This window comes from Peromyscus maniculatus, chromosome 1 (assembly GCF_049852395.1).
Source record: "Peromyscus maniculatus bairdii isolate BWxNUB_F1_BW_parent chromosome 1, HU_Pman_BW_mat_3.1, whole genome shotgun sequence".
Classification (NCBI taxonomy): Eukaryota; Metazoa; Chordata; class Mammalia; order Rodentia; family Cricetidae; genus Peromyscus; species Peromyscus maniculatus.
In genome coordinates, this window is record NC_134852.1 from 26,321,071 (window position 1) to 26,348,587 (window position 27,517).

Genomic DNA, 27,517 nt, shown 5'->3' on the forward strand with positions numbered 1-27,517 from the left:
GGGGGTTTTGTCTTCCCTATCGGTTGGACATGAACATAGAGTTGAAAGCCCATTCCTGTTGATGATCTGCTGTCTCAGACACTTGGGTTTTGCAGACATTTAAAGGTTGTATTTCAAGCCAGTTCTCTGTTCCTTTTGATTGATTCCTTCCATACTAGAGGGCAATTATGTCATCTTCTTTAGTGGGGCTATGTATCAATTAAACGTTTGCTACACATTATTAAATAGCTTATTTACTCCAAGTTAAAAGATCCCCAATCATCACAGCTAATGTCCAAAGTGCAGATTCATAATGTTTCAGTAGCTACAACTGTTTAAAGACACACCTTGCAAAAACCACATGTTACATTCTACTGGGAATTCTAAACAGTTCCACAGTAAAACCCTGAAATTATCCAGTAAGTTTTATTGTTGTTAGCTCATGTTATTATCTTGGTAATTTCATAGAATTGCTTGTTTGGCATAGAAACAGGTAGATTGTGGTTTCAGGATTCACTCATGAATGGGCTGCTAAGGAACAGCTTGAACATACCCAAGGCCATGGTAGCTTGTAAGATTAACTAGCAGAAGAAGGAATCTATTCCATGGTCCACAAACCAACCTCTTGGGCGATAACATCACAGTCAGTGAAAATTCCAGAAAGTATGGTGACAGAGAAGGTGCTGTGGTACTCTAAGTGCACAGAATGACATGACAAATGAAATCACTAATTACACTGAGCACATGAATAGAAAACCATGAGTTACAGCAGCCATAAAAAAGGGCTGGGGAGGAACTAGTGTCTTCCTTCATATATGTGTGTGTGTGTGTGTGTGTGTGTGTGTGTGTGTGTCTGTGCCTCTATGTGTGTTTTTGTTGGGCTAATTTAATTTTTGTGAACTAAATTCTTCCTTTCTTTCACATGAGACTAAGTTGTAAGGAAAGTGTCACCAAATAATTAACCGCTTGAAAGACAAATAAGTTGTGTGTAAATCTCAAATGCAATGTATATTAGGAAATCAAGCAACAAATAATTCAAAGAATTCGGTAAATATTTTTATATGGATATTAAAATATCACTTTTTAAAATATGTCACAGTGGAGTAAGAACATCACAACCGTTAAAATCAATACTGAAGACATCTGTTCCAATCAATACAGGTAAGATTGAAGGTGAATAATCCACTGCTGTTACCCTAATTAAAAAAAAAAAAAAGCTTTGTTCTTTCAAAGAAGGAACTAAGGATATGAGATATAAATGTAGTTATATCCTTTTTGAATATGCCTTTAATGTTTTGGAATTCAGAATTATTTAAGTAATGGTTTATGAGAAATTTCAAATCTCAAATTATATCGTCTGAAACATGTTTATTTAACATGAGTCTCTGATGCATGTAGTATCTTTATATAAATAAAAAGGTTTCTAAGCTGGGCAGTGGTGGAGCAAGCCTTTAATCCCAGCACTCAGGAGGCAGAGCCAGGCAGATCTATGTGAGTTCAAGGCCAGCCTGGTCTACAGAGTTAGATCCAGGACAGGCACCAAAACTACACAGAGATACCCTGTCTTAAACAAACAAACAAACAAACAAAAAAGATTTCTAACCTAGTCCGCAGTATGTGTTATCTATAGTCATGTGACAGCCAGTGGACATGTTATAAAATGGATTTTTCTTTCATTTTTATAATAAATACATTGTATTTATGTTATATATGTTATATACATCAGGGTCAATAGAATGTGATCATGTAAAAAGAAAACAAAAAATACAGTATTCAGTTACTCTCATTAAGTTTTTTGGGACTAAATATAACTTTTTCTGGTTTTTTCCTTCCTATAATTTCTCAATTTAGACATATTAGACAATTCACATATAGTTTTATATTTATCTTTAATTAGCCTCCATTTAATGTAAATATATCTTGCCATAAGAAATAATAGGCTTATCAATAACTTTTTAAACCATGAATGGATTTTGAGTTCTAGACACAGTGCTGGGGATCCAACACTACCATTAGAAGGATTCTAGGCTTGTGCTCTCCCTATTGGCTACACTGCCAACACCTCTTCCCTTTAGTTTTGTCAGTTAGTGTAGTATATGTTGCTTCTTGGTTTTTATGCTACAAGACATAATTTCCAGAAAAATTTTCCAGAGTGGGAGGAAGGCTGAGAAAAGAACACTGTTCTGTAGTAGACGGCACTGACTGGTCCATCAAGTCTGGATGAGATTCTAAGAGGGAGAAACACTACAGGGTTTGGGCTTTCAGCAACTGTCACCATGGACACTTCCACACCTGCCTTGCCTTGGGAAAGCACAGCAACAAGTGAACAGTGTAGAGGAATCGGAATGACCCTCTTCACATAAGTGGTGAGGTAAAAAGAGTCAGTATTATTGTAATGTGGGTGAGTTTCTTCATTATTTCAGCATTGGAATTTTCTTTGTGGTGAAGAGGGTTGATGCAGGCCTCCCACATGCCAAGCATAGGCTCTACCATAGAGCCACAATCTCAGCACATTTGTTGGTGGGACAAATACTCTGCCTCAGCCATGGGCAATGCTAAGATGTTTACACTCCAGTTTTACATACTGTAACTGAAAAAAAGAAACAAGAATTGTTTTTATTCCTTTGTAGAGGGCAAACTGTTAGCATAGAGTGAAAGCTTGACTCGATAGAAGTTTTAAATGTGGAAACAAATAAAATTGTTTCCTCATAGAAGGAGTTTGGTAATGTTCCTTTGGTTTCTATTATGTGGAAAAATTTAGAGAGTATTGGAATTAACTCGTCTTTGAAAATCTGGTAGAATTCTGCGCTGAAACCATCTGATCCTGGGTTTTTTTTTTGGTTGGGAGACTTTTAATGACTGTTTCTATTTCCTTAGGGGTTATTGGACTATTTAAATAGTTTATCTAGTCTTGTTTTAACTTAGGTATGTGGTACCTATCCAGAAAATTGTTCATTTCTTTTAGGTCTTGCAGTTTTGTGGAGTAGAGGTTTTTGAAATATGACCTGATAATTCCCTGGATTTCCTCAATGTCTGTTGTTATGTCCCCCCTTTCATTTCTGATTTTGTTGATTTGGATTCTCTCTCTCTGTCTTTTGATTAGTTTGGATAAGGGCTTGTCTATCTTGTTGATTTTCTCAAAGAACCAACTCTTTGTTTCATTAATTTTTTGTATTATTCTCTTAGTTTCTATTTTATTAATTTCACCTCTCACTTTGATAATTTCCTGGCGTCTGTTTTTCCTGGGAGACTGTGAGGTTCTACTCCCTTGGAATTGGTGCTCTGGCCCCACGTTTCTTCTATGCTTCTCTTCCTGGAGGTAGAGTCCAGGTGCATAACTACTGCAGAAGTCTTTCCAATGGCTCTTACCATGGAAGGCGATAGCAGCTGAGAGTGAACTTCTTTGCACTGTACATGAGCAAGAGACCAGAGCTGGAACCCAGAGGCTTCAGCATCCTCCTCGGAAGCAGTTGAGGAGAGTATACACACTGACCTCTGTGTGTATATATTTGGCCACACTGGCAGCTGGAAATTCTTTGCAAAGGTCGTTGTCCTTGGTCTGTTTGTGTTTCTTATGTTCTGCTGTGCTGCAAAGAGCAGTCACTGTAGACTGAGCTTCCTTGTGTCTGGAATTTTCATCTTCAATGGAACAAGTTCAACTGAATCCTTGAAAAATCTCTTTTCACTTCTATACAGGATATGTGTACTCACTAACAGTTCTCCTAGCACCACTAGTCCAGAGACTAATCCAGCAGCAGCAACACTGTGCTATCCCTTTAACGCTTCAGTTTGTGATGTTGATTCTGGTTAAGATGCCAGTTTCTCTGTCTGATAGTACTCAAGGTCAAAGGAATTTCACACAACAGTTTATTTTAAGTAGTAACTTGTGATAAATTCATCTTCTGTATTTGAATATACAAGGAAGTGGGAATTAAGAGTTCTCCATATATTTATTGTTTATCAATCAATATCCACTTTAAAGGGTATACAGAATTGGTGTCAAGTAGTAATAAAATATTGGCCTTGACATTTAATACCCATATTTTCTGCAGTTGCTTCTACCATATTTTGCCTTTTTCTTTTGCAGTTATTGGAAGAGTTAAAGAAAGACATCCACTGTGGTAAGAGAGTGTGCATTTTAAAATACACTGAGTAATTAGAGAATATAAGATTCAGAAACTATAACCATGTTTTCCTCTGCGTAAGACAAATTCAGCTTCTTTATTTTTTGTTAATCAAAGCTGAATAATTATTTGTGGAGCACACAATACTGAAATGACTGATTATACCTCTGATACAGTATGAAATGCTGTTAATAAGCCATGGCTAGTGAAATGATTCAGTGGATAAGGTGCTTACTGTACATATGTGAGAATGGGAGTTTGGATGCCCAGAATCCACATGAGGCTTGATGGTCTTGTGTGCATCTATAATCCTGGGGAGCTCATGGTGAGATTGGAGGTGGAGACAGAGAATCCCCTGAAGTTTCATGAATAAATAGCCTGGGGTTTGGATTTGTTAATGAGAGACCCAGCCACAAAAATAAGGTTGAAGGTGAGTGTCAACCCTCATGTGAGTATTCCAGTCACCACACCAGCACACTGGCATGTATGTACCTGAAATCACACATACATACAAATACACTGCACATGCCATGCCATGCACATATGTGTAACAATATTAGTTTGCAGGGCATTAACTTGGTTCACTGTTACATTTGGTTGAGCTGTCTGCTGGAGAGAGTGTGAGTAAATGGGCAAGGTTCAAGACTCTCCCAGGCTTTGCTGAAGATCGCCTCAGAGTGGGCTTATTGATATGCTTCTGTACAGAAGGTTAATAGTCCCCTCAATGAGTTCCACAACTGGGGTGAAGCCCAAGGGAGGTGGCAGGTAGGAAAAAAAAGTGGTTGCCCCAGAACTTATAAACCATAAGACCTAAAACATGGAGATAATCAGTGTAGTTTGGATGGAGTAGAGCTGAGGGGACAGTGTTAATCTCCACTGCCTCAGGAAGACTAAGCATTAAACAGAACACTTGTAGAATATAAGAATAGTCCTGTGACAGTTTCATAACTTTTGAACGGACTATCAAAAAGCAATTCAAATCACCAAAAATGTGGTGACGTCTCAACTGGTTGGTAGCTGGGTGCTTCAAGATAGAGTATATTTCACGATCTACCAAACCAATTTCTTAGGAGAGAGCATGACACACAATGATATGCCTAAAATGCCTAAAAAGTTTCTTGACAGAAAAGGGGCCATGGTTCTTTAGGGGTAGAGGAAGAAGAATGAAATAAGAGCTTTAAGTGATTTGAGCAACAACAAGAAAGTCATCAGTTACTGCAACCATCAGAAAAAAGTGTGTGGAAAAACCACCATCCTCCCTCTAGTGTTTCTAGATGTGTGTGTGTGTGTGTGTGTGTGTGTGTGTGTGTGTGTGTGTGTGTGTGTGTATTGTATGTTGTACATTTTGCCTATGTCTGTGTGCGACATGAAGAGAAGAGGAGGATATTGGTTTCTTGTGTCATTCTCTCACTTACCCACTTGACATAAGGTCTCTGACTGAACCTGGAGCAGCTCTAGCAGCCAACAAGCCCAAATGATACCCTGTCTCTTCCACCCAAAGACTGGGTTACAAGTGCATGTGTCCATGCCCAGCTTTTTATGTGGTTGATGATCATTCAAACTCAGTTTGTTGTGTGTGGGCATCAAGCACTCTTATTGACTGAGGCCTCTCCCAGGCCACTGACTGTTTTGATTTTGATTTTTAAATAGAACTAAGAGTGAGTCTTTACTGAATGTTTCACAGATTGAGTTAAGTTGAAATTCACAAAAGCAACACAAAACTGTAAAATTCGGGTGTATGTTGAAATACGTAATGCAAAAATGCTGCTTAATATGCAGGTAACCAATCTTTCAATAGAGTCAGTCAAAGGACCAAATCCACCCATTATTGCATGTTTTTATCCTAAAGGCTCCCTGAAAAACCTGATGCTCTCACACCTGTCCCAGAGGATAATGGAACTCCATCTGTTCCTATGGTAAAGTGATCCTTTGTGAAATTCATTTTCTTATGAATGTTGTTAAAATGCAGCAGTAGTCTACTACCTACCTCAGTTTTGTATGAAAATTTGGCCAGAGAAAAATATTTTGTTGGTGTGAACCATCACTTGATAAGTTGTAAGTGAGCAATAAGTCTTTGTAGGTAGTGGTGACCCAATAAAGGAATGGACTGGAAAGATAGTGATGAGAAGACAAAGGTCAGTCCTCATGGATTAGATGTTTCATGTTTGACCAAGGATGTTGTGCAGAAATAAATACACCTTAGAGTGATTTTAAAGAACGACTGTGGTAACACACCTGCATACATTTTAATGGGTCCAGTTGTTTCAGTGATCTAGGAATCGTCCAGGTGCTGTTACCTTTGGCATAAAGGCAAGTAGCTTCTATCTTCCCATGGACACTCCTACTTCAGGATCACATATGAGAGCATCTCCTCTCTTTCTCTCTTTGCTTCTGTATTTACAGTAGCAGGAAATAGTGCAAATTTAGCCACCTGTAATTGGCTCATCAAAACTTTTCATTATGAAGAGATTACAGCATGTTTTCTATTTGAATCCCTACAGGTATGTTGACAACTTCCCCTTGTTACATAATAGGAATCCTGCCCCACTTACCAGCAGTTGTAGAAGGGAAGATTCAATTACCATATCGTACTACTCTAACTTCCGAATTTTTTGTTCTGTGTTTTAAAATAACATAACCTTACATTCTTTGGGCCACATTCAAACATTTAAAATACTGGAGGGTAGTAACTAGATACTTATCTATTCATATTAAAGCGACATCATCACTGTGAGCTGCTGGAGGTTAGGAAACCTGTTTGCTTGTACCAGGAGCAATAGAGTGAGGGTTTGTGTGAATCAGAAGTTGCATATTTATGGCTTTTGAATATCAATCAATGGACAAAAGCAGTTTCATAGGTACTATGATATGGAAGACACTAGTAATTACATCAGAGTTTATTTCTAAATGGAAAATAACATGTACTTTTGCCTCCCCACCATGATAGAGAAACACTGAGGGAAGAGGCCAAATTAAAATTAATAATCATGTCATATAAGATCAGAAACTCTAAAACCAAGGGAATTCAGTTTCATCTCAGCAACAGGGCAAGGGCAAGTTTCTCAGTTTATGATTTTCTCTTACTCTAGGCTAGCATAATTATGTTTTTGTTTTTGTTTTTTTTCTTTTCTTTTTCTTCTTGGTTTTTCTGAGACAGGGTTTCTCTGTGTAGCTTATCACCTTTCCTGGAACTCACTTGGTAGACCAGGCTGACCTCGACCTCACAGATATCGGACTGGTTCTGTCTCCCAAGTGCTGGGATAAAAGGCGTGGGCCACCTCCACCCGGCTACCTTTTAGTTCTTGATGAGGTTGTAGTAATTTGTAAAAACATGAGCATATTTAGAGATATTTCACTTTTAAGTGAGAGTTTCTACTTTCCATGTTTCAATTTTCAGTACCTGCTAAGGAATAAAGTAGTTTCAAAATTGTGCACCCCAAAACAAAAGAATTAATTTCAGAACCATACCAAGAAAGTTAATCCTCTACCTTTCCATTGCAGAAAACAGAGAAACATCTTTCAGATGATAGCAAGACCTGGTCATTAAAAAAAATTAAAACCGAAGTCAACATCCTTTCTCTGGGAGAGATAATAAATGATAGCTTAAAAATAAAAAAAAAATACTTAGTGGTAATTCCCACTAATTTGAAAACTAACATATTTGCTTGTGAGAGGAATGATGCTTCTGTGTTCCTATGTCTACATTATTGCAAATAGTGTCAGAGAAGAAGAACCCAGCCTGGAACATGTCCTTCACCTCCTTTATATCCTCACTTCTGGGAACACCCCACCTAATGACCTTCAAAGGCTGTAGTTCTCACCCTTTCTAATGCTGTGACCATTTGATGCAGTTCCTCATGTTGTGGTGACCCTCACCATAAAATTATTTTCGTTGCTACTTCATAAGTGTAATTTTGCTAAGGTTATGTATCATAAGGTCAATATCTGTATTTTCAGAAGGTCTTAGGTGACCTCTGTGAATAAGAGTCCTATGATTACCAAATGGGTCTGACCCACAGGTTGAAAAATCACTGTTTTAAGGGGTAAGTGATAGTAAATTAGACTATGGAGAAAAAAAATCAAAAGTTGAGCAACTTGCAACACCGAGAAAAGATCTCATAGAAATGAAGAGAATAAATAATGGAGACTCGGGTAGGTCATGTCAACATGAATGTACCCAACATACCTGTATATTTTAAATTGATTTATTTTCTGTGTTTAAAAGTTTTGCATACATTCTCTCTGTGCATCTTGTGTGTGTGTGCTGCCCACAGACATCCAAGAGGGCATTTGATCCCCTGGAATTGTAGTTCTGCATGGTTGTCAGACAAGAAGTGGGTGCTGTGAATCAAACCCAGGCCCTCTGCAAGAGTAACAAGGGTTTTATAAGAATAAAACAAGAGCAATAAGTGTTTATACTACTGAGCCATCTTTCCAGACCCCAGAATGAATATGATTGTAATGCAGATGATCAGAGTGTAAGCCAAGATATCATAAGTTGTTATAAGTAGCCAGCATCAACAGGTCTGCTACTCCCTAGACAACAGTCCTCATCAGCCTTCCAGTTTGACACATTGAAACCCAGAGAACATATAGGCAGGAAGAACATCAATAGCAGGCTGGGCATGGTGATGCCCACCTTTAATCCCTGCACTCATGAAGCAGAGGCAAGCTGGTCTTTGTCAATTCGAGGACACCCTGGTCCTGAGTTATTTGGTGGATGAGGGAAGGCAAGAAACCTGTGTGCCATAGCAGAAGTGTGGAGGTCAATGGATAATTTATAGCAGTCAGTTCTCTCCTCTCACCATTTCAGTCTCAGGGATCAAATTCCAATTGTCTGTCATCCTGGCAAGTGCCTTTATCACCTTAGCCCTCTCACTAGCCCTCTGATTTATACATTCACTGTAAATATTTTAGTATTCACACACACACACACACACACACACACACACACACACACACACACACACTCACACATACTCCAGTGTCAGCAGTGCATTCTCCTTGCAAGAATAGTGACCAGGGATTATCCCAGGAAACCCAACAATTGACAGGAAACCGCTTGACTACAATGCAGATATTGAAGCAAAAACCAAGGTAAACAGCATTCAACGACATCCCCATTATATACCCAGCAATGTCACTCAGGTCCACCCATCACATGCCAAAGATCAAGCAGTCTCAATGAATCTGTTCAGAGTGAAACATTTTTCTCCAAATATGTTTTTTATATTTTTATACATAGTTAAAAGTAGCACAGCACACAGCCTACTTGGTTTCAGAATTGGGCTTAACTTTAAAATTAAACTAAGGAAAAAGACCCCCACACAATTCCCATACATACACAATAAAAATGAATTAGTTTTAAAGATAAATATCTGTAGAATAAACAGAAGTCTGTTGCAATTACGAAGTTACTGATGGGGATTGATTCTCAGAGATAAGGCTGGAGTGGAAAATGAGAAAGGTCACTGGCACACAGGCAAGTTTGGAAATTGATCATTGAAGAAGACATACCAAGAAGACATTTTTTATTTAATTTGTTCAAATTTTCTATGTGTATAGGAAATGCTGTTCAGGTTGGGAGAAAATAATTCTCAGTTTTGGGAAGACATAGTTTGGAAAAATAGAATAACAAACTGCTCCAGAGAGGCCACTTGAGCTCTCTTACCGAACAAAGGCACACCAAACCTAGATGCCACATAATGGGGTTGGGGCAATGGAGTTACATCTCCATGGAGCTAAGAAGCTTGGAACCAGTGAGTGTTTGTGGAGAGTTCTGGAGAGGAGGGGTGCTCACAGGCAATGTTGGACAGGGCACTGGTGTGTCATAAGGAAGGGTCTAGCTGTGTGTGTGAACGTGCAGCAAGGGATGAAGGAAAATCTGTCGTTTGTGACTGATTCTTTACAGAATCTCCGATAAATTTTCAGTTGAGAAGCATGTTGATTTTTAAAGGGTAATTTTTTTCTTTACAGTGTGGGTTGACAGCAATTAAAATGGCTTCTTCTAAAGCAAAACAAGAGATGGCCCACTTTTCAATGGAGGACCAGTTTGAGTCAAATAGGTAATGTGTCCTTTTTTTTACTATCTTAGTCCTGTTCTTGAGAGTGACAATTCTTTAAGTAAGGAATACTAAAATGATAGGAGGAAGATTGGCTTCAACTCAGAGGCACATAGCCTGAGCTGGCAAAGGGAATGTTCCAACCAAGACAAAACAAAACAAAACAAAACAAGAGTACAGTGTGCATCAGGGCTCAGCTCCCATTTAAAAACAACAGTTCATCATTCGAAATCTGATTTGATTGGTGATTTTCTACTAGTTAGGGAAACCACATTAATGTTGTTTACTTTGAAAAGTTTCAACTTAATTTATCACAGTGAAATTTGTGATCATTTTAGTATTTTTTAGTGAAGGTTAAATGCTATTACCAGACACTATTCTTTTTTTTTGTTTGTTTTTTTGTTTGTTTTATTTTTTTGGGGGGAGGGGGAATTGTGTCTGAAATGTCTCAATGCTGTGTTGGTCAGATGTGAATCTGTGCACCCACACTCCTGAAACAGCAGTCACGGTTAGTAACAGTTATCCACAATGAGTATAAAGAACTAAGACTCAAGGTTTTTGGCTCTTCTGTGGATCCCATCAGCAGTAGGCTTCAGACATGGTTCTGTAGAGAAGCTTGGCTCAACTGGGTGAAGTCCAACAAGGAAGCAAGAAAAACACAGCTATTGCATCAGAGTTCAACAACTACAAACCCCTGGCACCTAGAGCTTAGACATAGCCAGGAAGGACAGGAGACAGACAGACTGTGCTCGCCTCCCATGAGTTTTGAAACAGGCTGAGACATCACATTAAACGGCAACATTTGGTGATGGTCTGGCATCTACTGGCAAACAGGTAACAACAACAACAAATGCAAGGCCACCTATAACCTGTCAACCATATGTTGGCTTGTGATAGTAAAGGCAAGTGTTGCTCTCCTGTTCCACCAAGTCTATCTCTTAGAGAACAGAGAAGGTACTTTGTGCTATAGGCTCAGGACAGGAAGGATGAACCAGGAGTAATAAAGGAACTGTTCATGTACATATACAACTATAAAATATACCTACTGCAGCAATTAGAACAAAGGATGTAGAAGAACCCCACTTCCTTGTCCCTGTGTGCCTGCCTGCGTGGGGCTGGGGGTGGTGGTAAAAGCAGCTTCAAAGCACCAAAAAAGGAGTGACTTCTGAGATTGTTGGCAGTTTGTTGCTTAGAGATAGAGCGTATTTCATTTTCTACCAAACTATGCTGGGAGAGATGATGAGAATCAATAAAATGCCTAAAAGTTTCTTGACAGAAAAGAGGCCGTGGTACTTTAGAGAAGAATGAAACAGGAGCATTCAGTGCTAGAGCACACAACCACAAAGCCATCAGTTAGTTACTGAAACCATCAGAACAAAGTGTGTGCAAAAACCACCATCCTATCTCTAGTGTGCATAGATGTGTGTTGCCTGGTTTGCCTATGTCTGTGTGCGACATGAAGAGAAGAGGAGGATATTGGTTTCTTGTGTCATTCTCTCACTTACCCACTTGACATAAGGTCTCTGACTGAACCTGGAGCAGCTCTAGCAGCCAACAAGCCCAAATGATACCCTGTCTCTTCCACCCAAAGACTGGGTTACAAGTGCATGTGTCCATGCCCAGCTTTTTATGTGGTTGATGATCATTCAAACTCAGTTTGTTGTGTGTGGGCATCAAGCACTCTTATTGACTGAGGCCTCTCCCAGGCCACTGACTGTTTTGATTTTGATTTTTTTTTTTTTTTTTTTTGGCCTCTAAATGCATTTTAATTGCTTATTTGCACAATAAAAAATACCACAAACAGCCTATATCTAATTTTAAACTACTGAAATTAAAACAACACGTGATTGGGCTTATCAGATTGTTCAATGTGATCTCCCATTCAAATCTTGATACCTACAATCCTCTTTAGCTGTCTATCAGTTCTTCTGGTCTTTATTGAAAGCCCATTGGGAAAAGATGGAAGTAAAATGAGATTTTAAAATACAGTTTTTGTATGTATTCTTGTAGTGGTGACATTCAAAACAAATTTGAGACAAAAACAACACCACTAACTTTTCTCACTTCTAATACAAATTTTATCCAAGAGTCTATTAGAGTCACAATCCTATGATTTGGTTCTTATATGGCTACACATGTTACCAGAGGTTGATCAGTCTGTCCTGAGCACACAGGAGGAAAACAATGTTCCACTTCTTACTCTACCTCTCAGAGAGCTGGGCTCTGAACTTAGCCAAGTTCTTGATTCTGGCTAGAGCCTCATCTGCAAGTGATCTGATAATTTAATGCCATGGAACATTTCCAATAGAGGCTGCACATTTTAGATACCTCGTGAAACATATTTTATTGTCCAAGTCCTAGTCCCAAAGGTCCTTATTTAATGTGGGTTGACCAGCTAGCTGTCCAAGTGATTCTAACTAGACAGGGGTGAATCTCAAACTTCAGCATTAGTCAGTTACCTAAAAGGACAGAATTGCTGGTTGCCATGCTTGTCTCACTCCGTAAGTATGGGATGATGCCCAAAAATTTGCAGGGAAAACTGATGCTTTTGTCCAGAGACCTTGCTTTGAGAACTGTTAGCAATGGGAATATTACTAATACTGTCACCCAAAGTCCTGAGTTTAAATCATGATTCTATATTACCACCTATACAATCTTGGAAAACAATTTATTCTCTCATTCTCAGTCTCTTTATAACAATACTTGGATCTCAAGGTTATATATAGTGTCACCAGTCAATTTAGTACAGCCCTGGCATAGACTGTAATTACAAATACTATTTTTATCTGTTGCCTGTGACTAGATGGTCCAATTAATTACATGAAATCATTCATACAGAAAACTGCAGGAAACAGAAACAGAAACGACTGAAGCAAATAATATCTATTAGAATTACATATAAAAACACATTGATAAATACAAGAAAAATACTTTAAGTATACCTATAATCAATTTTCAAAACTTTAAACATTATAATTTATGTGGTAGAAGCATCATATATAGTCTATAAGGTAATAGGAATATCAGAGTCAGTCTATGATAAACATAAATTTTTTACAATCTATAATGGATTCTTAACATCCCATCTATGCTAATTTTAGTTTACATACAACCAAAAGTGAAATACTAAAGTATTTGCCTAAATCTTAAATGTTTTGGTCAAGTGCTGTTTATTTCCCAAAGAGACCCAAGTGTATCAGAATTCCTATCAACCGAAGTAAAATTCCCACCGAAGATGTTTTGTATTTACATATATCAACACAACAGCTTTCTATCCTCCTTGCCATTTGTTTCAATTTGTAAGTGTGACCGTCTTTCAACAATAAATTCCAAGCCCTGAAGTGAATACTAGAGGTAAATAGGCCCATGGCAGAAGCCGCTTTAGATGCCATCGAACACAAGGAGGGTACAGACACTGGGCCTCCACAGTGGTGCTGGTTGCAGCAAGAACTACAATATGTTTTTGCATTTTCTGTGGGACTTAGAATAACTCCTATTACTAAATCAATTTCAAAAAGTACTGAATGGCTTAGTTATGTGAAGACTGTTAAAAGCAAATCTCTCCCTGTATCAACAGTTTACCCAGAGGCAAAGTCTCATCAGACTTTTTAAGACTTTCCATTCTACTCTGATGCCACCACACAACAGTTTTCCTTTTCTGAATTCCTTAAAATAGCTGTTGATCATCTGTCAACAGTGTCAACCACACTGTGCTCTATCTTGCATGGTAACATTTCTTTCCATACTGGTTTCATTTATTATTCGCCCTGATAGACTTTTTTCACCTATTTATGAATGCTCTTACTAGATGATTAGCACCTAAAGATCTTTAACCTGTCCCTTCCTCTATGGAACGCTCAATTCGCAGGAGCTATTTTCTATTGTTGTCTACAACATAAACAACTTACACTTACATGGCTAATTCCATTTTAACTGTTCTCTTCCTAACTGTAATCACAATGTCCTTTCAGATGAAGTCTGTGCATTTATTTCCCTTCTTTGTACAGGTGTCTTGACAAAACTAATGTGCAACCAACACTTGTTAAGTAATTGCTAGATTGTCAGGAAAACTCATAATCTTCTGTCAAAATAACAGTCTGGCCAATATATTTAGAAGATAAAAATTATTTTGTTAAAAAAAACTAGGCTTGGTTCAACTATCCTCGGCACTCTAAAACCAACTCAGACACTACATGAACAGGATGGCTCCCACCTCACCAATATCCCTGCTGTTCCCTGGCATCTAGTCATCCACACTCTAGTCTCAGGCTTTCCTTGGAAACAATCAACAAATTTCCTTGACCCCTCTATCAAACAAACAAACCTTATTCTTTCCCCTTCTCTGAAAAATGGTCCATTAACTTATTAAAATCAAAGCTAGTGTTTAGAGGTTTTTGGTTTTTTTTTTTGGGGGGGGGGTAGGGGGTGGGTAAACAAAACCAAAAACCACATCAATTCAGGCCTTCTTATCTTAATCAGAAGCAGGCTGGTTTTAGGTCTATTCTACCAGAAAGGCAGTTCCTAAGGTTTTGCCTGATACTAGAAACTGAAAACTGTGAAGCAGCCTTGAGGGTTCAAGTGCCACCTTGAGGCATGATCTTTTTTTCAGTCGTCTATCAAGACAACTTTTGGCCCTTCTGGTTCATTGGGCCCTACTGCTGCCCACATCTATCCCACTTGACCCTTTAACAGCACTGCTAAATACCAACTAGGCTGGTTCAGAGATTGGTAGAACTTGTCTTTATACCTCCAAGTCTTTGAACAGATTGACTTGAGCAGAGCTGTTCTAGTACAATTCACCACATCACCATAGCTACCGTGTGACACTTGTTCTACAGTTTCCAATCCATTGTTTCTGTTATTATTTCCCTAATGATTGAGCTTTCTCTTTTAAAGATCATTTTCCCATCTCCACTATACACGCTCTGCAAAGAGCTCCTGACGTGCTTCATTGACAGTCATCCCTTAGCACTGTGTATGTTTGTAATTTGTGGACAATGACTTACAGACAAGTGTGCAAGGAGGTTCTCTTTACAATCCAGAACTCACTGTTAATATGAGTCTTGATTATATATGAAGGAATATGATGACCCCCTAGTCCCAAAAAATTGTTCATTAGAAACCCAGGAACTAGTATGGTTTTCTCACCTCTTATAAGGCATCAGTGTTATGTTATCATATATGCATATGTGTACTACTGTATATATTTATTTTTTGAAGTAAGTTTAAAAAAAAAAAACTTCATTCGCCTGTGTCCAATATAGGCATCTAGGTATAGAGTTACAAATTAAAGGCCACAAACACTTCACAAGGAAAAGCATTAAAAGGAAAAGAAAAAAAGTAAAGATCAGCTCCTCCTTCCATGTAGCACAGCTAGCCTTCAAACATGCCAGCTAAGAAAAAGGTGTCATCCATGGTGACAGGAAGACTGAGCTTTTCCTCTTTGGGTGATAGCTGAATTTTTATTGGCAGTTCTAGTAAAATATGTAACTTCTCATTTGTTCTTAGCAAGGCTTCTCCCTCCCCCCCACAAGCTTTTCTTCAAATAATACCTTTACTCTCCCATTAGAATTTGAAGTCTTGGCGAGTTTGAACAGCAAGGTTTTGAGTGGTAATCAGTCACTTTAAATCATGTGTTGGCTATGTAGAGGATAAAGGATATAGGAGACTGGCAGGGAAGGTGAGTGAGAGAAATAGTTCATTGGACACACTGGAAGACCGCAAGCATTTCAAAGCTGTTTTCGGTATCTCACAAAGGCCCAAACTGCAACCATGGTGAGGGCAAACACTGGTAGCAGCACCATGGCTACAGGAATCCCACTTGGTTCTCCTTCACCTCGATGTACTATAGGTCCATTCTGCACTGGTAACCTATGCTGTACTCTCAGGGACACAGCATATCCCGCATTACGAAAGAGGTCTACAGCATCCTGGTGTAGCAGGTTCTTTAAGTCTCGGCCATTTACCCGAGGGTCCTCTCGTCAGGTTGATCGCTTCCTCCGTGACAAAATAATCCACCCGTCCGTTCATGTCGGACAGCTCTCCGGGCGGAAGCCCGGGGTCAGCGGGTGCTCCGCGCAGGTGAAGGTGAATCAAACTCCACGCCGCGTCCCCAGCATAGCTGTTCTGATTTTGATTTTTAAATAGAACTAAGAGTGAGTCTTCACTGAATGTTTTATAGATTGAGTTAAGTTGAAATTCACAAAAGCAACACAAAACTGTAAAATTTGGGTGTATGTTGAAATACGTAATGCAAAAACGTTGCTTAATATGCAGGTAACCAATCTTTCAATAGAGTCAGTCAAAGGACCAAATCCACCCATTATTGCATGTTTTTATCCTAAAGGCTCCCTGAAAAACCTGATGCTCTCACACCTGTCCCAGAGGATAATGGACCTCCATCGCTTCCTGTGGTAAAGTGATCCTTTGTGAAATTCATTTTCTTATGAATGTTGTTAAAATGCAGCAGTAGTCTACCTACCTCAGTTTTGTATGAAAATTTGGCCCGAGAAAAATATTTTGTTGGTGTGAACCATCACTTGATAAATTGTAAGTGAGCAATAAGTCCTTGTAGGTAGTGGTGACCCAATAAAGGAATGGACTGGAAAGACTGTGATAACTAGAGCTAAGGAGCTTCTTCCCTCAGAGGGACGAGGAGATTAAGGATGTTGTCCTCACTCATGCTGCTCCTTGAAGATCTTTGTCCATCTTCTGTTTCTTTCTGTGAGTCATTATGATACAAAGGACAGTTGCCAACATCTAGACCCAGTGGTAGGAATTTGTATCCTAACATGAACAATTCCATCTAAAAAGCTGAACAAGATACTTTGTTTTCCCGAAGAAAAAGTATGTATAGGCTCATAGATATTTTTCCTTTTTGGCTCTCTATTTTGTTTGTTGTTTTATTTTTGAGACACAGTCTCACTGTTACATTCTGGCTGTCCTGGAAGTCATAAGGATCTACCTGCCTTTGCCTCTCCAATGCTGGGATTAAAGTTGTGTGCCACCAAACCCAGTCTAGACATTTTTTCTTGTATCATTAACCCAAAGTCAAACAAGAACCCCATGAAGCTATTTTGTGACACTGTCAATTGGTGATACTTTTACTGGTAAGGATGCTGCTCCCCATCAGTCTGAGAGAGCTCATTAAGATCATCACAGTTGTGTATGGGTGTTTATTTTAGGCATTACGCTTGATGAATATATGTCTTCTTTGATGTGATATATACAGAAAATGGAAGAATTCTACCTGAAGTAATTGCCTACAGATGACTATTTTCTCTAGAATAATCTCAAAATTGGTCTTGAAGAAATTGATGCTAACAATGAGTCTAATCATTTTTATAGGCTATATTTTTCTAGAGTTGTAATGTAATGCATTTTGTTTTTATTTTTAGAAATGTATTACAGTACTGACCCAAGACCTCTCTGCAGGTAAGGTTTAACAATACCCTAATCCTAGGGAAATTCAAAAATAACTAATTTATTTCTTGGATGTATTCTCAGATAGACACAATTTTATATACTGAATTTTTGCTTTGTGTTACAGTACCAACAGTATTATCACTATATTTTAGACTAAAAAGTTGTTCTTTTTAGTTCATATGGACATGAGGTTTATACTCAACCAGCATTTCCCAAGTACCAACTCTGTGTATTAGAAAATGAGGCTCCTTGTGTTAACCATACACACTGATGTCCATTTGACTCTCCTTACCTTTTCAAAACTTTTCTGAAATCAGCTTTTGAACTATACCTTCTTTAGGAGTTCTAGTTTGAGATCTTTATCTTTTCTGAGAGCTTACAGAATTGGGGATCATTCTGAGTTTTCAGAAAGTATTACTGGGAGCCCACAAATTACTTTCCTCTTTGGAGGAAATGGCATGTATGTACCTGAAATCACACATACATACAAATACACTGCATATCACATGCCATGCACATATATGTAACAATATTAATTTGCAGGGCATTAATTTGGTTCACTGTTATGTTTGGGTGAGCTGTCTGCTGGAGAGAGTGTGAGTAAACTGGCAAGGTTCAAGACTCTCCCAGGCTTTGCTGAAGATTGCCTCAGAGTGGGCTTATGGATATGCTTCTGTACAGAAGGTTAATAGTCCCCTCAATGAGTTCCACAACTGGGGTGAAGACCAAGGGATGTGTCAGGTAGGAAAAAAAAGTGGTTGCCCTAGAACTTATAAACCATAAGCCCTGAAACGTGGAGATCTTCAGTGCAGTTTGGATGGAGTAGAGCTGAGGGGACATTGTTACTCTCCACTGCCTCATAAAGACTAAGCAATAAAGAAACACCTGTAGAGTATAAAAATAGTCCTGTGACAGTTTCATCATATGCTTGTGAACAGACTATCAAAAAGCAATTCAAAGCACCAAAAAAGTGGTGACTTCTGAACTGGTTGTCAGCTTGATACTTCAAGATAGAGTATACTTCACATTCTACCAAACCAATTTCTTGGGAGAGAGCATGACACACAATGATATGCTTAAAATGCCTATAAAGTTTCTTGACAGAGAAGGGGCCATGGTGCTTTAGGAGTAGAGGAAGAAGAATGAAATAAGAGCTTTAAGTGCTTTGAGCAACAACAAGAAAGTCATCAGTTAATGCAACCATCTGAACAAAGTGTGTGCAAAAACCACCATCCTGTCTCTAGTGTGCATAGATGTGTGTTGCCTGGTTTGCCTATGTCTGTGTGCGACATGAAGAGAAGAGGAGGATATTGGTTTCTTGTGTCATTCTCTCACTTACCCACTTGACATAAGGTCTCTGACTGAACCTGGAGCAGCTCTAGCAGCCAACAAGCCCAAATGATACCCTGTCTCTTCCACCCACAGACTGGGTTACAAGTGCATGTGTCCATGCCCAGCTTTTTATGTGGTTGATGATCATTCAATCTCAGTTTGTTGTGTGTGGGCATCAAGCACTCTTATTGACTGAGGCCTCTCCCAGGCCACTGACTGTTTTGATTTTGATTTTTAAATAGAACTAAGAGTGAGTCTTCACTGAATGTTTTATAGATTGAGTTAAGTTGAAACTCACAAAAGCAACAAAAAATTGTAAAATTCAGGTTTATGTTGAATTACTTAATGCAAAAATGCTGCTTAATATACAGGTAAACAATCTTTCAATAGAGTCAGTCAAAGGACCAAATCCACCCATTATTGCATGTTTTTATCCTAAAGGCTCTCTGAAAAACCTGTTGCTCTCACACCCGTCCCAGAGGGTAATGGTACTCCATCTGTTCCTATGGTAAAGTGATCCTTTGTGAAATTCATTTTCTTATGAATGTTGTTAAAATGCAGCAGTAGTCTACTACCTACCTCAGTTTTGTATGAAAATTTGGCCAGAGAAAAATATTTTGTTGGTGTGAACCATCACTTCTATAAATTGTAAATGAGCAATAAGTCCTTGTAGGTAGTGGTGGCCCAATACAAGAATGGACTGGAAAGACAGTGGTAAGAAGACAAAGGCTGACCTCCACAGCTCAGGGCAACTGAAAACCCAGGTACTGGATTTCATTACAGTTCATGCTTCTGAGGCCTCTGAGACCTCAGGCTGGAAGGCAATGGTGGGCGCATATCCCCATTTAGTGGCTGAAGCATACAATTCCTTGGCTTCTGCTCATCTCCCTTTCTTGGAGCCCCCTTTCAAATGCTTGAAGCAATCTTAGGACCTGGTCAGCCTTGTCCTACACTTGTCTCCGAGAAGCAGCAGCTAAATGTTGTTATCAATGACACCTGGTTAGGATATGGGATGTGTGGAACATTTCCAGTGGAACTGGGGAAAGACAGCATGGTGGCTCAGGGTATAATACAGCTGTAAATGAGTTGTCAGGTTAAGGGAGGGGAAGTGCTGAACTATGTTGTGCACTATGCTGTTACTGTCCTGGTTTGATTTTTGTCAATGAGTTGCAAACTGGAATTCATTTTAGTTGCTGACCCCAAGCACATTACAACAGAATTTCTTTGGAGAAACCTGTCTGGATTGGACTGAGCAGAAGTTATGGTCAAGGACTCTGGAAAGGAGAAAATAAACATGAATGTTTGCTTACAAGAGAAGTGGAAGAGAATGAAGACATTTTTTCTCCTAACTCAGTGTGTGGGACTAAAGAGATGAGTCAGTTGCAAAAGCAATTTTTGCTCTTGCAGAGGACCCTTGTTCAGTCCTCCTCTTGTCTCCATGGTCACATCCATCTCTGTAAACAATATCTACCCAAATAAAATACCAAAATGAATAAAAATGTTAAAATCAGTTTGTGGATTCCAGTGTTGTTTTTGTTTGAAGAATCCCATATTAGTCCATCCAGCTCTGTTCATCTGTGGAAGTTTATGCAGGGTCTTACTGCCACACTCATAAAAAAAAAAAACTATGAGACAATACCTACAGAAATACTGTTTCACTCAGAGATTGGGTCTAGTCCAATGGACATCAGTTATGCTTTCTCTAGCAGCTGATGGTACCAGATACTGAGATCCACAACCAAACATTAGGCAGAGCTCAGGAAAAATCTCAAGGAACAAGGTAAGGCAGGATTATAGGAGGGTTCAAAGAAACTAGGTGAACAGAGCACACAGATTCATCTGAATAGTGCTCATTTTGTCTCCCAGAGCCCGAAGAGGCAATCACACAGCCTGCATGGGTCTGTATTAAGTCCTCTGCATACAGGCTCTGGTTGTTTTGCTCATTGGTTAGTGGGACTCCTAAGAAGGGAAGTATGAGGAGTCTCTGACCTTTTTGTCTGATCTTGGGAACTTTTCTTCCTTCTAGGTTGGCTTCTCTAGCCTTGATATGAGGGTTTGTGACTACTATTATTACATCTTAGTATGTTGTGTTCAGTTGATAACCCCAGGAAACCTGTGCTTTTCTGAAGGGAAATAGGGTAGTAGTACATCTCTGTGGAGGGAAGGAGGGGAGACTATGGACAGATGGCATTGTATGAGAGAAGAAAACATAAAAACAAATAAGGAAATAAGGACAAATTAGAAAGACATTTGGGGGAGAAGTATTTGGACAGATCTGCAAAGAAGCAAAGAATGTGAAGATCCGTTGTCCTCTGTAAACTGCCATGAAAGGTGGTTTAGGTAGAGGAGGAGGTCAATAATTAATTAGACATGAAAACCCATACCATGGACTGTCAGACTCTTTCCCAAGTCACTTTTGGTATTGCCCCATTGCCCATGATCATAGTAGCTGTTCTACCTGAGATGGGGGTTATGCTTGAGATCAACAACATAGATATCCACTCATCAAGACTTACCTGGGTACACCTGCTGCTGAATGTCAGATCTGCCAACAGCAAAGACCAACACAGAGACCCAGAGCAACATCATGACAGGATGGCTACATTGGACGTCTTTCTCTGTGGAATGGACAATCCTTATTTGAGCAGATTCTTAGTCTAGATATAGATTTGCATTTCCCACCTGTAATGATTTTTACCAAAACTACCACACAGGAACTAACAGAATGTCTTTTTAACCATCATGTTATTCCACATGGTATAGCTTCTGACCAAGATTAAATTCACAGACACATAGGTGAACCTGTGGCCCACAGTCATGGAATCCACTGGTTGGTGCAGGTTCACCAAAACCCTGAAGCTTCTCTCATGATATTTAGAAGACACTACTATGGAACCAATGAAGTAACATCAACCAGGAGAGCTGAAGTAGTATTCTCCGGGAGGCAGATTCCTCCATAGCCCAGATCCATGGGTCAAGGCACTAGGTGTTAGAAAAGGGAATAGTACCACTCACTGTCACCCCTAGTGACCTCTTGGGGGAAAAGTTTACTTTCTGTTTACATGACCTTAAGTTTTTTGCTTGGAAATTTTGATTCTAGTGTGATTGATGGTGTAGGGCAGTGCTCCTGATTGGAGCTACAACAAACAGATCATTGAACTGGAACCTCAGACTTCTCCTAAGTCACTTTGAGCTTCGGATGTCCTTAATCCAACAGGCCAAGAAGGAAATAACAGTGTTAAGAGGGTTGAATGACCAAGATAAACATTAGGAAATTGCATGGCTTCTCCACAATGGAGGAAAGAAAGATTATGCCTTTCAGACAAGAAATCCTTTAGGGCTCCTCATGGTGCCACATTTTCCTATGATTAAATATGATGGGAGACTGTCACAACCTAATGCAGACAGATGACAAAAAGTACAAACACACCAGGGATGAGGAAATATAGCACAAATCCATAAAAGGGTTCAAGATGTGTAGTGATATTCCCACTGAAAGAAAGTAAACCACCAATCAATATATTTTGAGTCAAATTAAATAAGCTTTATTTTCTGCCATAATAGGTTTTCTCCCCAATCTCAGGTTTGAGAGGATAGCCAGGAATATAGGAGATGTACGGTTTTTATACCCCCCCCCAAAATGCAGTAGTAAGAGTTTTCTAATGGTTGGGGGTCCCAAAGGAATTTTGGTGATGTAGGAACTTGGTTGAACTTTCTCACCAGGAACCAATGACAAATAGAAATGTTGTTTGAGAGGACCTGACCAGTGTGGTGGTATTGTGTTCCCCGAAATTCAGTGCACTCTAATAAACTTATCTGGGCTCAGAGAATAAGACAGCCACAATATTAAACATAGAGGATACAGAAGTGGTGGCACACGCCTTTAATCCTTGCATTCCAGAGGCAGAAATCCATCTGAGATCTCTGTGAGTTCAAGGCTACACTGGAACCAACCAGGCATGGTGACTCATGCCTTTAACCCCAGAGAGTGAGCCTTTAATCCCAGGGAGTGTTGGCAGAAGACAGAAAGATATATAAGACTTGAAGACCAGAAACTAGAAGCATTCAGCTGGTAAGCTTTTGTTTTTTGAGCAGCACAGTTCAGCTGAGATGCATCCAGTCCGAGGGAAAAGAATCAGCTGAGGAACTAGCAAGGTGAGTTTGGCTGTGGCTTGTTCTGTGTCTCTGACCTTCCAGCACTCACCCCAATTACTGGCCTCAGGTTTGATTCATTAATAAGACTATTTAAGATTCATGCTACAGACCAGGTCCATGAAGAAAGCAAAGATTACTGGTCAGCTTATTTAGTGTTGTTCAGCTGTCCAAAGATCCAAGTTTGAACATTTACTCTGGCTTCAGTGGAGCCATTTTTATATTCAATTAGTATGGGGAGAACAGACAGCTTTGTCTTGTTCCTGATTTTAGTGGAATCGCTTTGAGTTTCTCTCCATTTTCTTTGATGTTGGCTGTTGCCTTGCTGTAAATTGCCTTTGTTATGTTTAGGTATGTTCCCTGTATTCCTGATCTCTCCAAGACCTTTTTCATGAAGGGGTGTTGGATTTTGTCAAAGGCCTTTTCAGCATCTAGTGAGATGATCATGTGGTTTTTTTCTTTCTTTTTTTTCTTTTTTTTTTTTTTTTGTTTATATGGTGTTTCACATTGACAGACTTCCGTTAAGTTCAACCACCCTTGCATCTCTGGGATGAAGCCTACTTGAACATGGTGGATAAATGTTTTGATGTGTTCTTGGAGTCTGTTTGCCAATATTTTATTGAATATTTTTGCATCAATGTTCATGAGGGAGATTGGTCTGTAGTTCTCTTTGTTTGTAGTGAATGTTTGGTTGGCTTGGGAATCCGGGTAATTGTAACCTTATAGAAGGAGTTTGGTAACATTCCTTCTGTTTCTATTATGTGGAACAATTTAAAGAGTATCGGTATTATCTCTTCTTTGAAGATCTGTTAGCTATCAGATCTGGCTAGGAGAAGTCTTACCAATCCAAAGGTCTTAAGAAGCAAGCTGCTGTAGCTATCCTAATGTTCAGCAAAATAGATTTCAAACTAAAATCAATCAAAGATAGCATTAAGGACATTACATACTTATCACAGGATAGATCCACCAAGATGAAGTTTCAATTCTGAACATTTTTGCCCCAAACACAAGGGCACCCATATATGTTTAAAAAAACATTAGTAAAGTTTAAATTACACATAACAGCCCACACATTAATAGTGGGAGACTTCAACACCCCACTCTCACCACTGGAAAGATCTGCCAAATTGAAACGTAGTAGAAATATAAGGGACTTAACCAATGTTATGACTCAAATGGCTTTTTGTATTTTCATATGAAGCTAAGAATGGTCTTTAAAAAATGTGTTGAAATTTTGAAGCAGATTGTTTTGAATCTGTAGATTGTTGTTTTAGAATGGCTGTTTTTAGATATTAATCCTACTGACCAATGAGCATGGGAGATTTTTCCATTTTCTAATATCTTCTTCACTTTCTTTCTCAAAGACTTGAAGTTTTGATTATACAAGTCTTTCACTTGCTTTGTTATTGGTACCCATAAGATATTTTATACTATTTGAGGCTACTTTGAAATTTTTTTTTCTGTGTTTCTTTCTTTGTCTGATTTCTTTCTGGTTCCTCTTAAGAAGTTTTGGTGGTGGCTAGCTAGTAATATCAGTGACTATTCTCTATATGGGTTTGGGGTCAGAGTTTCAGATACTGCTTCCCTCAAACTCTCTGGTCCTGGGATTTTTTTTGGTGGGGAGCCTTTAAGTGATTATACTCTTTTATTGGGGTTTAATGATGTTTAAATTACATGTGTGATCTTGATTTCATTTTGGTCAGTGGGACCTATTCTTTCTGATGTGTTTATCTTAGTGTCCGTAAAATGATCTGGAAGAGTGTTTCCAAGTAGGATTATCTGAGATGCAGGGAAAGACCACCACTAAAGTTTGTTGAAGTCATCCTGGAACTGTGGGTCTGGATGCAATCAAAAGCAGGGAAGAAGAGAGCCACCTTCAGAGGCTCCTGGTTCTGCTTCCCACTCACCATGTATGAGCTCTTCACCTGCCATCCATCTTGTGAAAATTAAGACCTCTGACAAGTTAAGTAAAACACCCCTTCCTTGATGGTGTTTATAGCAGCAAGTATTGTAACAACATACAAGAGTAAATAGTAGCGGTGAAAATTTTGACATGATCCCTCTTTGATGGAAGACTAACCATAAGAAATAAAACACACTTGTGATGGCTAAACTTGGTTCTCAACTTGACTCTATCTGGAATTTACAAAACTACAAAATGGAGAGCACAACTGCGAGAAATCTACTTCAAATGGGGACTTTTGAGGAAGGAAGAAACACACCTTTATTCCAGACATACAGGCTGAGGGGGGTGCACCTTTATTTGGGCCACTTAATTTTATTAATCATGATATATCATTCATCACTTATATATTCTCCTTAATGAAAATATGTCTGCTCAACTTTTGTTTTAAAAATGATGGTCTTTTTTGGTTTTCTTTTGTTTTTTTTTTCATTTTATTTTTGTTTGGATTTAAAAATTAAATGAAAGAATAAAAACCACAAAAGTTGAGCATAATTTTTAAGAAAGGAGTGTTTTCCTTAACTTGTCAATGGACTTAGTTTTCACAAGATGGATGGCAGGTGAAGAGCTCCTACATGGTGAGCAGCTGGAAGCAGAGCAAGGAACTCCGAAATGTGGCCATCTTCTTTCCTGTCTTTTATTCCATCCAGACCCACAGTCCCAGATGATTCCAGCAAATTTTACTGGAGATCTTTCCCCTGCCCCTCAGATAATCCTACTTGGAAACAGTGTTTCGGGTCCATCTTAGAGTGTGGTTTATAAATATTCTAAATCCTTTGCAAGTCAGGATCTTAGATTGTCCAGGTTCAGCTTCTAATTAGCTCATATTCTTCTTCCTCCTTTGGTAGGTTCTGTTTTCTTCAACCTTAGAATTGTCATTATTATTCAGCTGGTTCTTAAAAGTGAGAGATTATTCTTGTTTCCATGAAATGTAGAATATATTCAGCCCAAAGCTAGAGGGAGTGGCCCTGGGATGAATCTCCCTTCATAGCATAATGATCAAAATGCTGGAACCAAAATGTCTAGGTCAACAGAACTTAAAGTCATGGGCATCTGTCTTCAGCCCACAGGCCTCGAGTCTCCCAGTTATTTTTCTCTGTGTCCTATAGAATGACTGGCAGTTTCCTCTGTGAAGCAGGAACATGAAGGACCATTTTCCCAAGCAAATATATATATATATATATATATATATATATATATATATATATATATATATATATATAATAACAAAATTAGGTTTAAACTTGTATCAATAAACTAAAATCAATAGCAATGTAAAACATTTCTGAACAAGTTGTTACTCTTTAAAAGTAGGTTCATTAATCTACCCTTTCATCCTATCATATCTAAACTATCCCCTTTTCTTCTTTAGAAAGAGATTACATTTATAACAGGCCTGCTTTAAATAAAAATATTGGTTTTACTCTGTCCCACACCAGAGGGCTCTTCTGATTTGGGAGAAAAGAATCTCTCAACCTTATTTTTTAGCAGTATGTTTGGGTTAGAGAAGGAGTGAGCCAATTTCATCTCAAAGCCAGCTTAGTATATTTGGGAATTTCATTGTAGCTTCTCTTGCTACTTCCTGCTAGAGAGGGGCACTGTATCTTATGCAGACACAAAAAAAATTTTAGGATTATGGAGTAGTCTGTGAGAGTGTATTATCTGAGCCAGTTTCCTTGAAACTATTCTGGATGTTGAATCATCTGGGCCATGGTGTCACTGGAGATGTTTCATGGGGTCTTGGCTGGTCAAACTTGATTTATCTTAATCTGGAACAAATCCATAGCCTCTTGCTTTCTGTGGAAACAAAAGCAGAGCCTCCTTTCCAAAGCAACATATTCTATTCTTACATCCAAATTTTGAAGTCAAGGTACCTTTAAAAAGCACATAGTGGCTTAACTCAACATCTTTTACTATCAAGTGTTTTTCTGCATTTAAAAAACCGTGAAGACAACACAATCCAGATTCTCTGTGTAATATCCATGTTTACGTGACTTATTTTTTATACTACCTTTACTGTCTCTTTAAAAACTTTATTTTTAAAAACTATTTCTTTATCTAACTGTATATACCCTTTTTCTCTCTCTTTCAACCCTACATACATTTTTACACACCTTGTAAAGCATTTAAAGTCTTGTTTCATCTGAATCTGTCTTATTGTGAATCTATTGTTTTAAACTGCAGCATTACTAGGACTGAAATGGTAGCTTTGGCTGAAGGCTCTACCCACCTTAGCTTCCCAACATGGCGGTGGTATGTTTACCGCCAGGTCTGGGAGCCATCAACTCTTAGAAACAGTGGTTCTATGCTTCTATCAAAGCACTGTGTTATAGCTGAAGAGCTTTTCTCTCAGGGTCCCACCAAGTCCCGCCAGTCCCGGAGCCCACTTATAAAATAAACACACAGATGCTTACATTATTGAAACTGCTTGGCCATTAGCTCAGGCCTATCATTGTCTAGCTCTTACTCTAATATTTAGC

The 27,517-nt window shown here is 38.8% G+C and overlaps 1 protein-coding gene and 2 pseudogenes across 2 annotated transcripts in view; 2 read left to right on the forward strand and 1 right to left on the reverse strand.

Moving 5' to 3' along the window:
• Positions 1-20,425, forward strand: part of LOC143272448 (ankyrin repeat and SOCS box protein 16-like) — a 57,216-nt gene extending 36,791 nt beyond the window's left edge. Inside the window, exons 6-12 of one of the 2 annotated variants that reach the window (XM_076567426.1) lie at positions 1,079-1,140; positions 4,067-4,100; positions 5,953-6,019; positions 10,080-10,168; positions 16,512-16,578; positions 17,563-17,599; positions 20,113-20,425. In XM_076567426.1, the coding sequence (XP_076423541.1) occupies positions 1,079-1,086 (8 nt within the window). In that variant the 3' untranslated portion in view covers positions 1,087-1,140; positions 4,067-4,100; positions 5,953-6,019; ... (2 more) ...; positions 17,563-17,599; positions 20,113-20,425. Of the gene's footprint in view, positions 1-1,078; positions 1,141-4,066; positions 4,101-5,952; positions 6,020-10,079; positions 15,431-16,511; positions 16,579-17,562; positions 17,600-20,112 lie in introns of those variants that run through there. The other variant, XM_076567473.1, reaches the window with a different exon arrangement.
• On the reverse strand, positions 14,557-16,285 carry LOC121822263 (synaptojanin-2-binding protein pseudogene; annotated as a pseudogene).
• On the forward strand, positions 15,133-15,251 carry LOC143271225 (small nucleolar RNA SNORA40; annotated as a pseudogene).
• Positions 20,426-27,517: the final 7,092 nt, after the last annotated feature.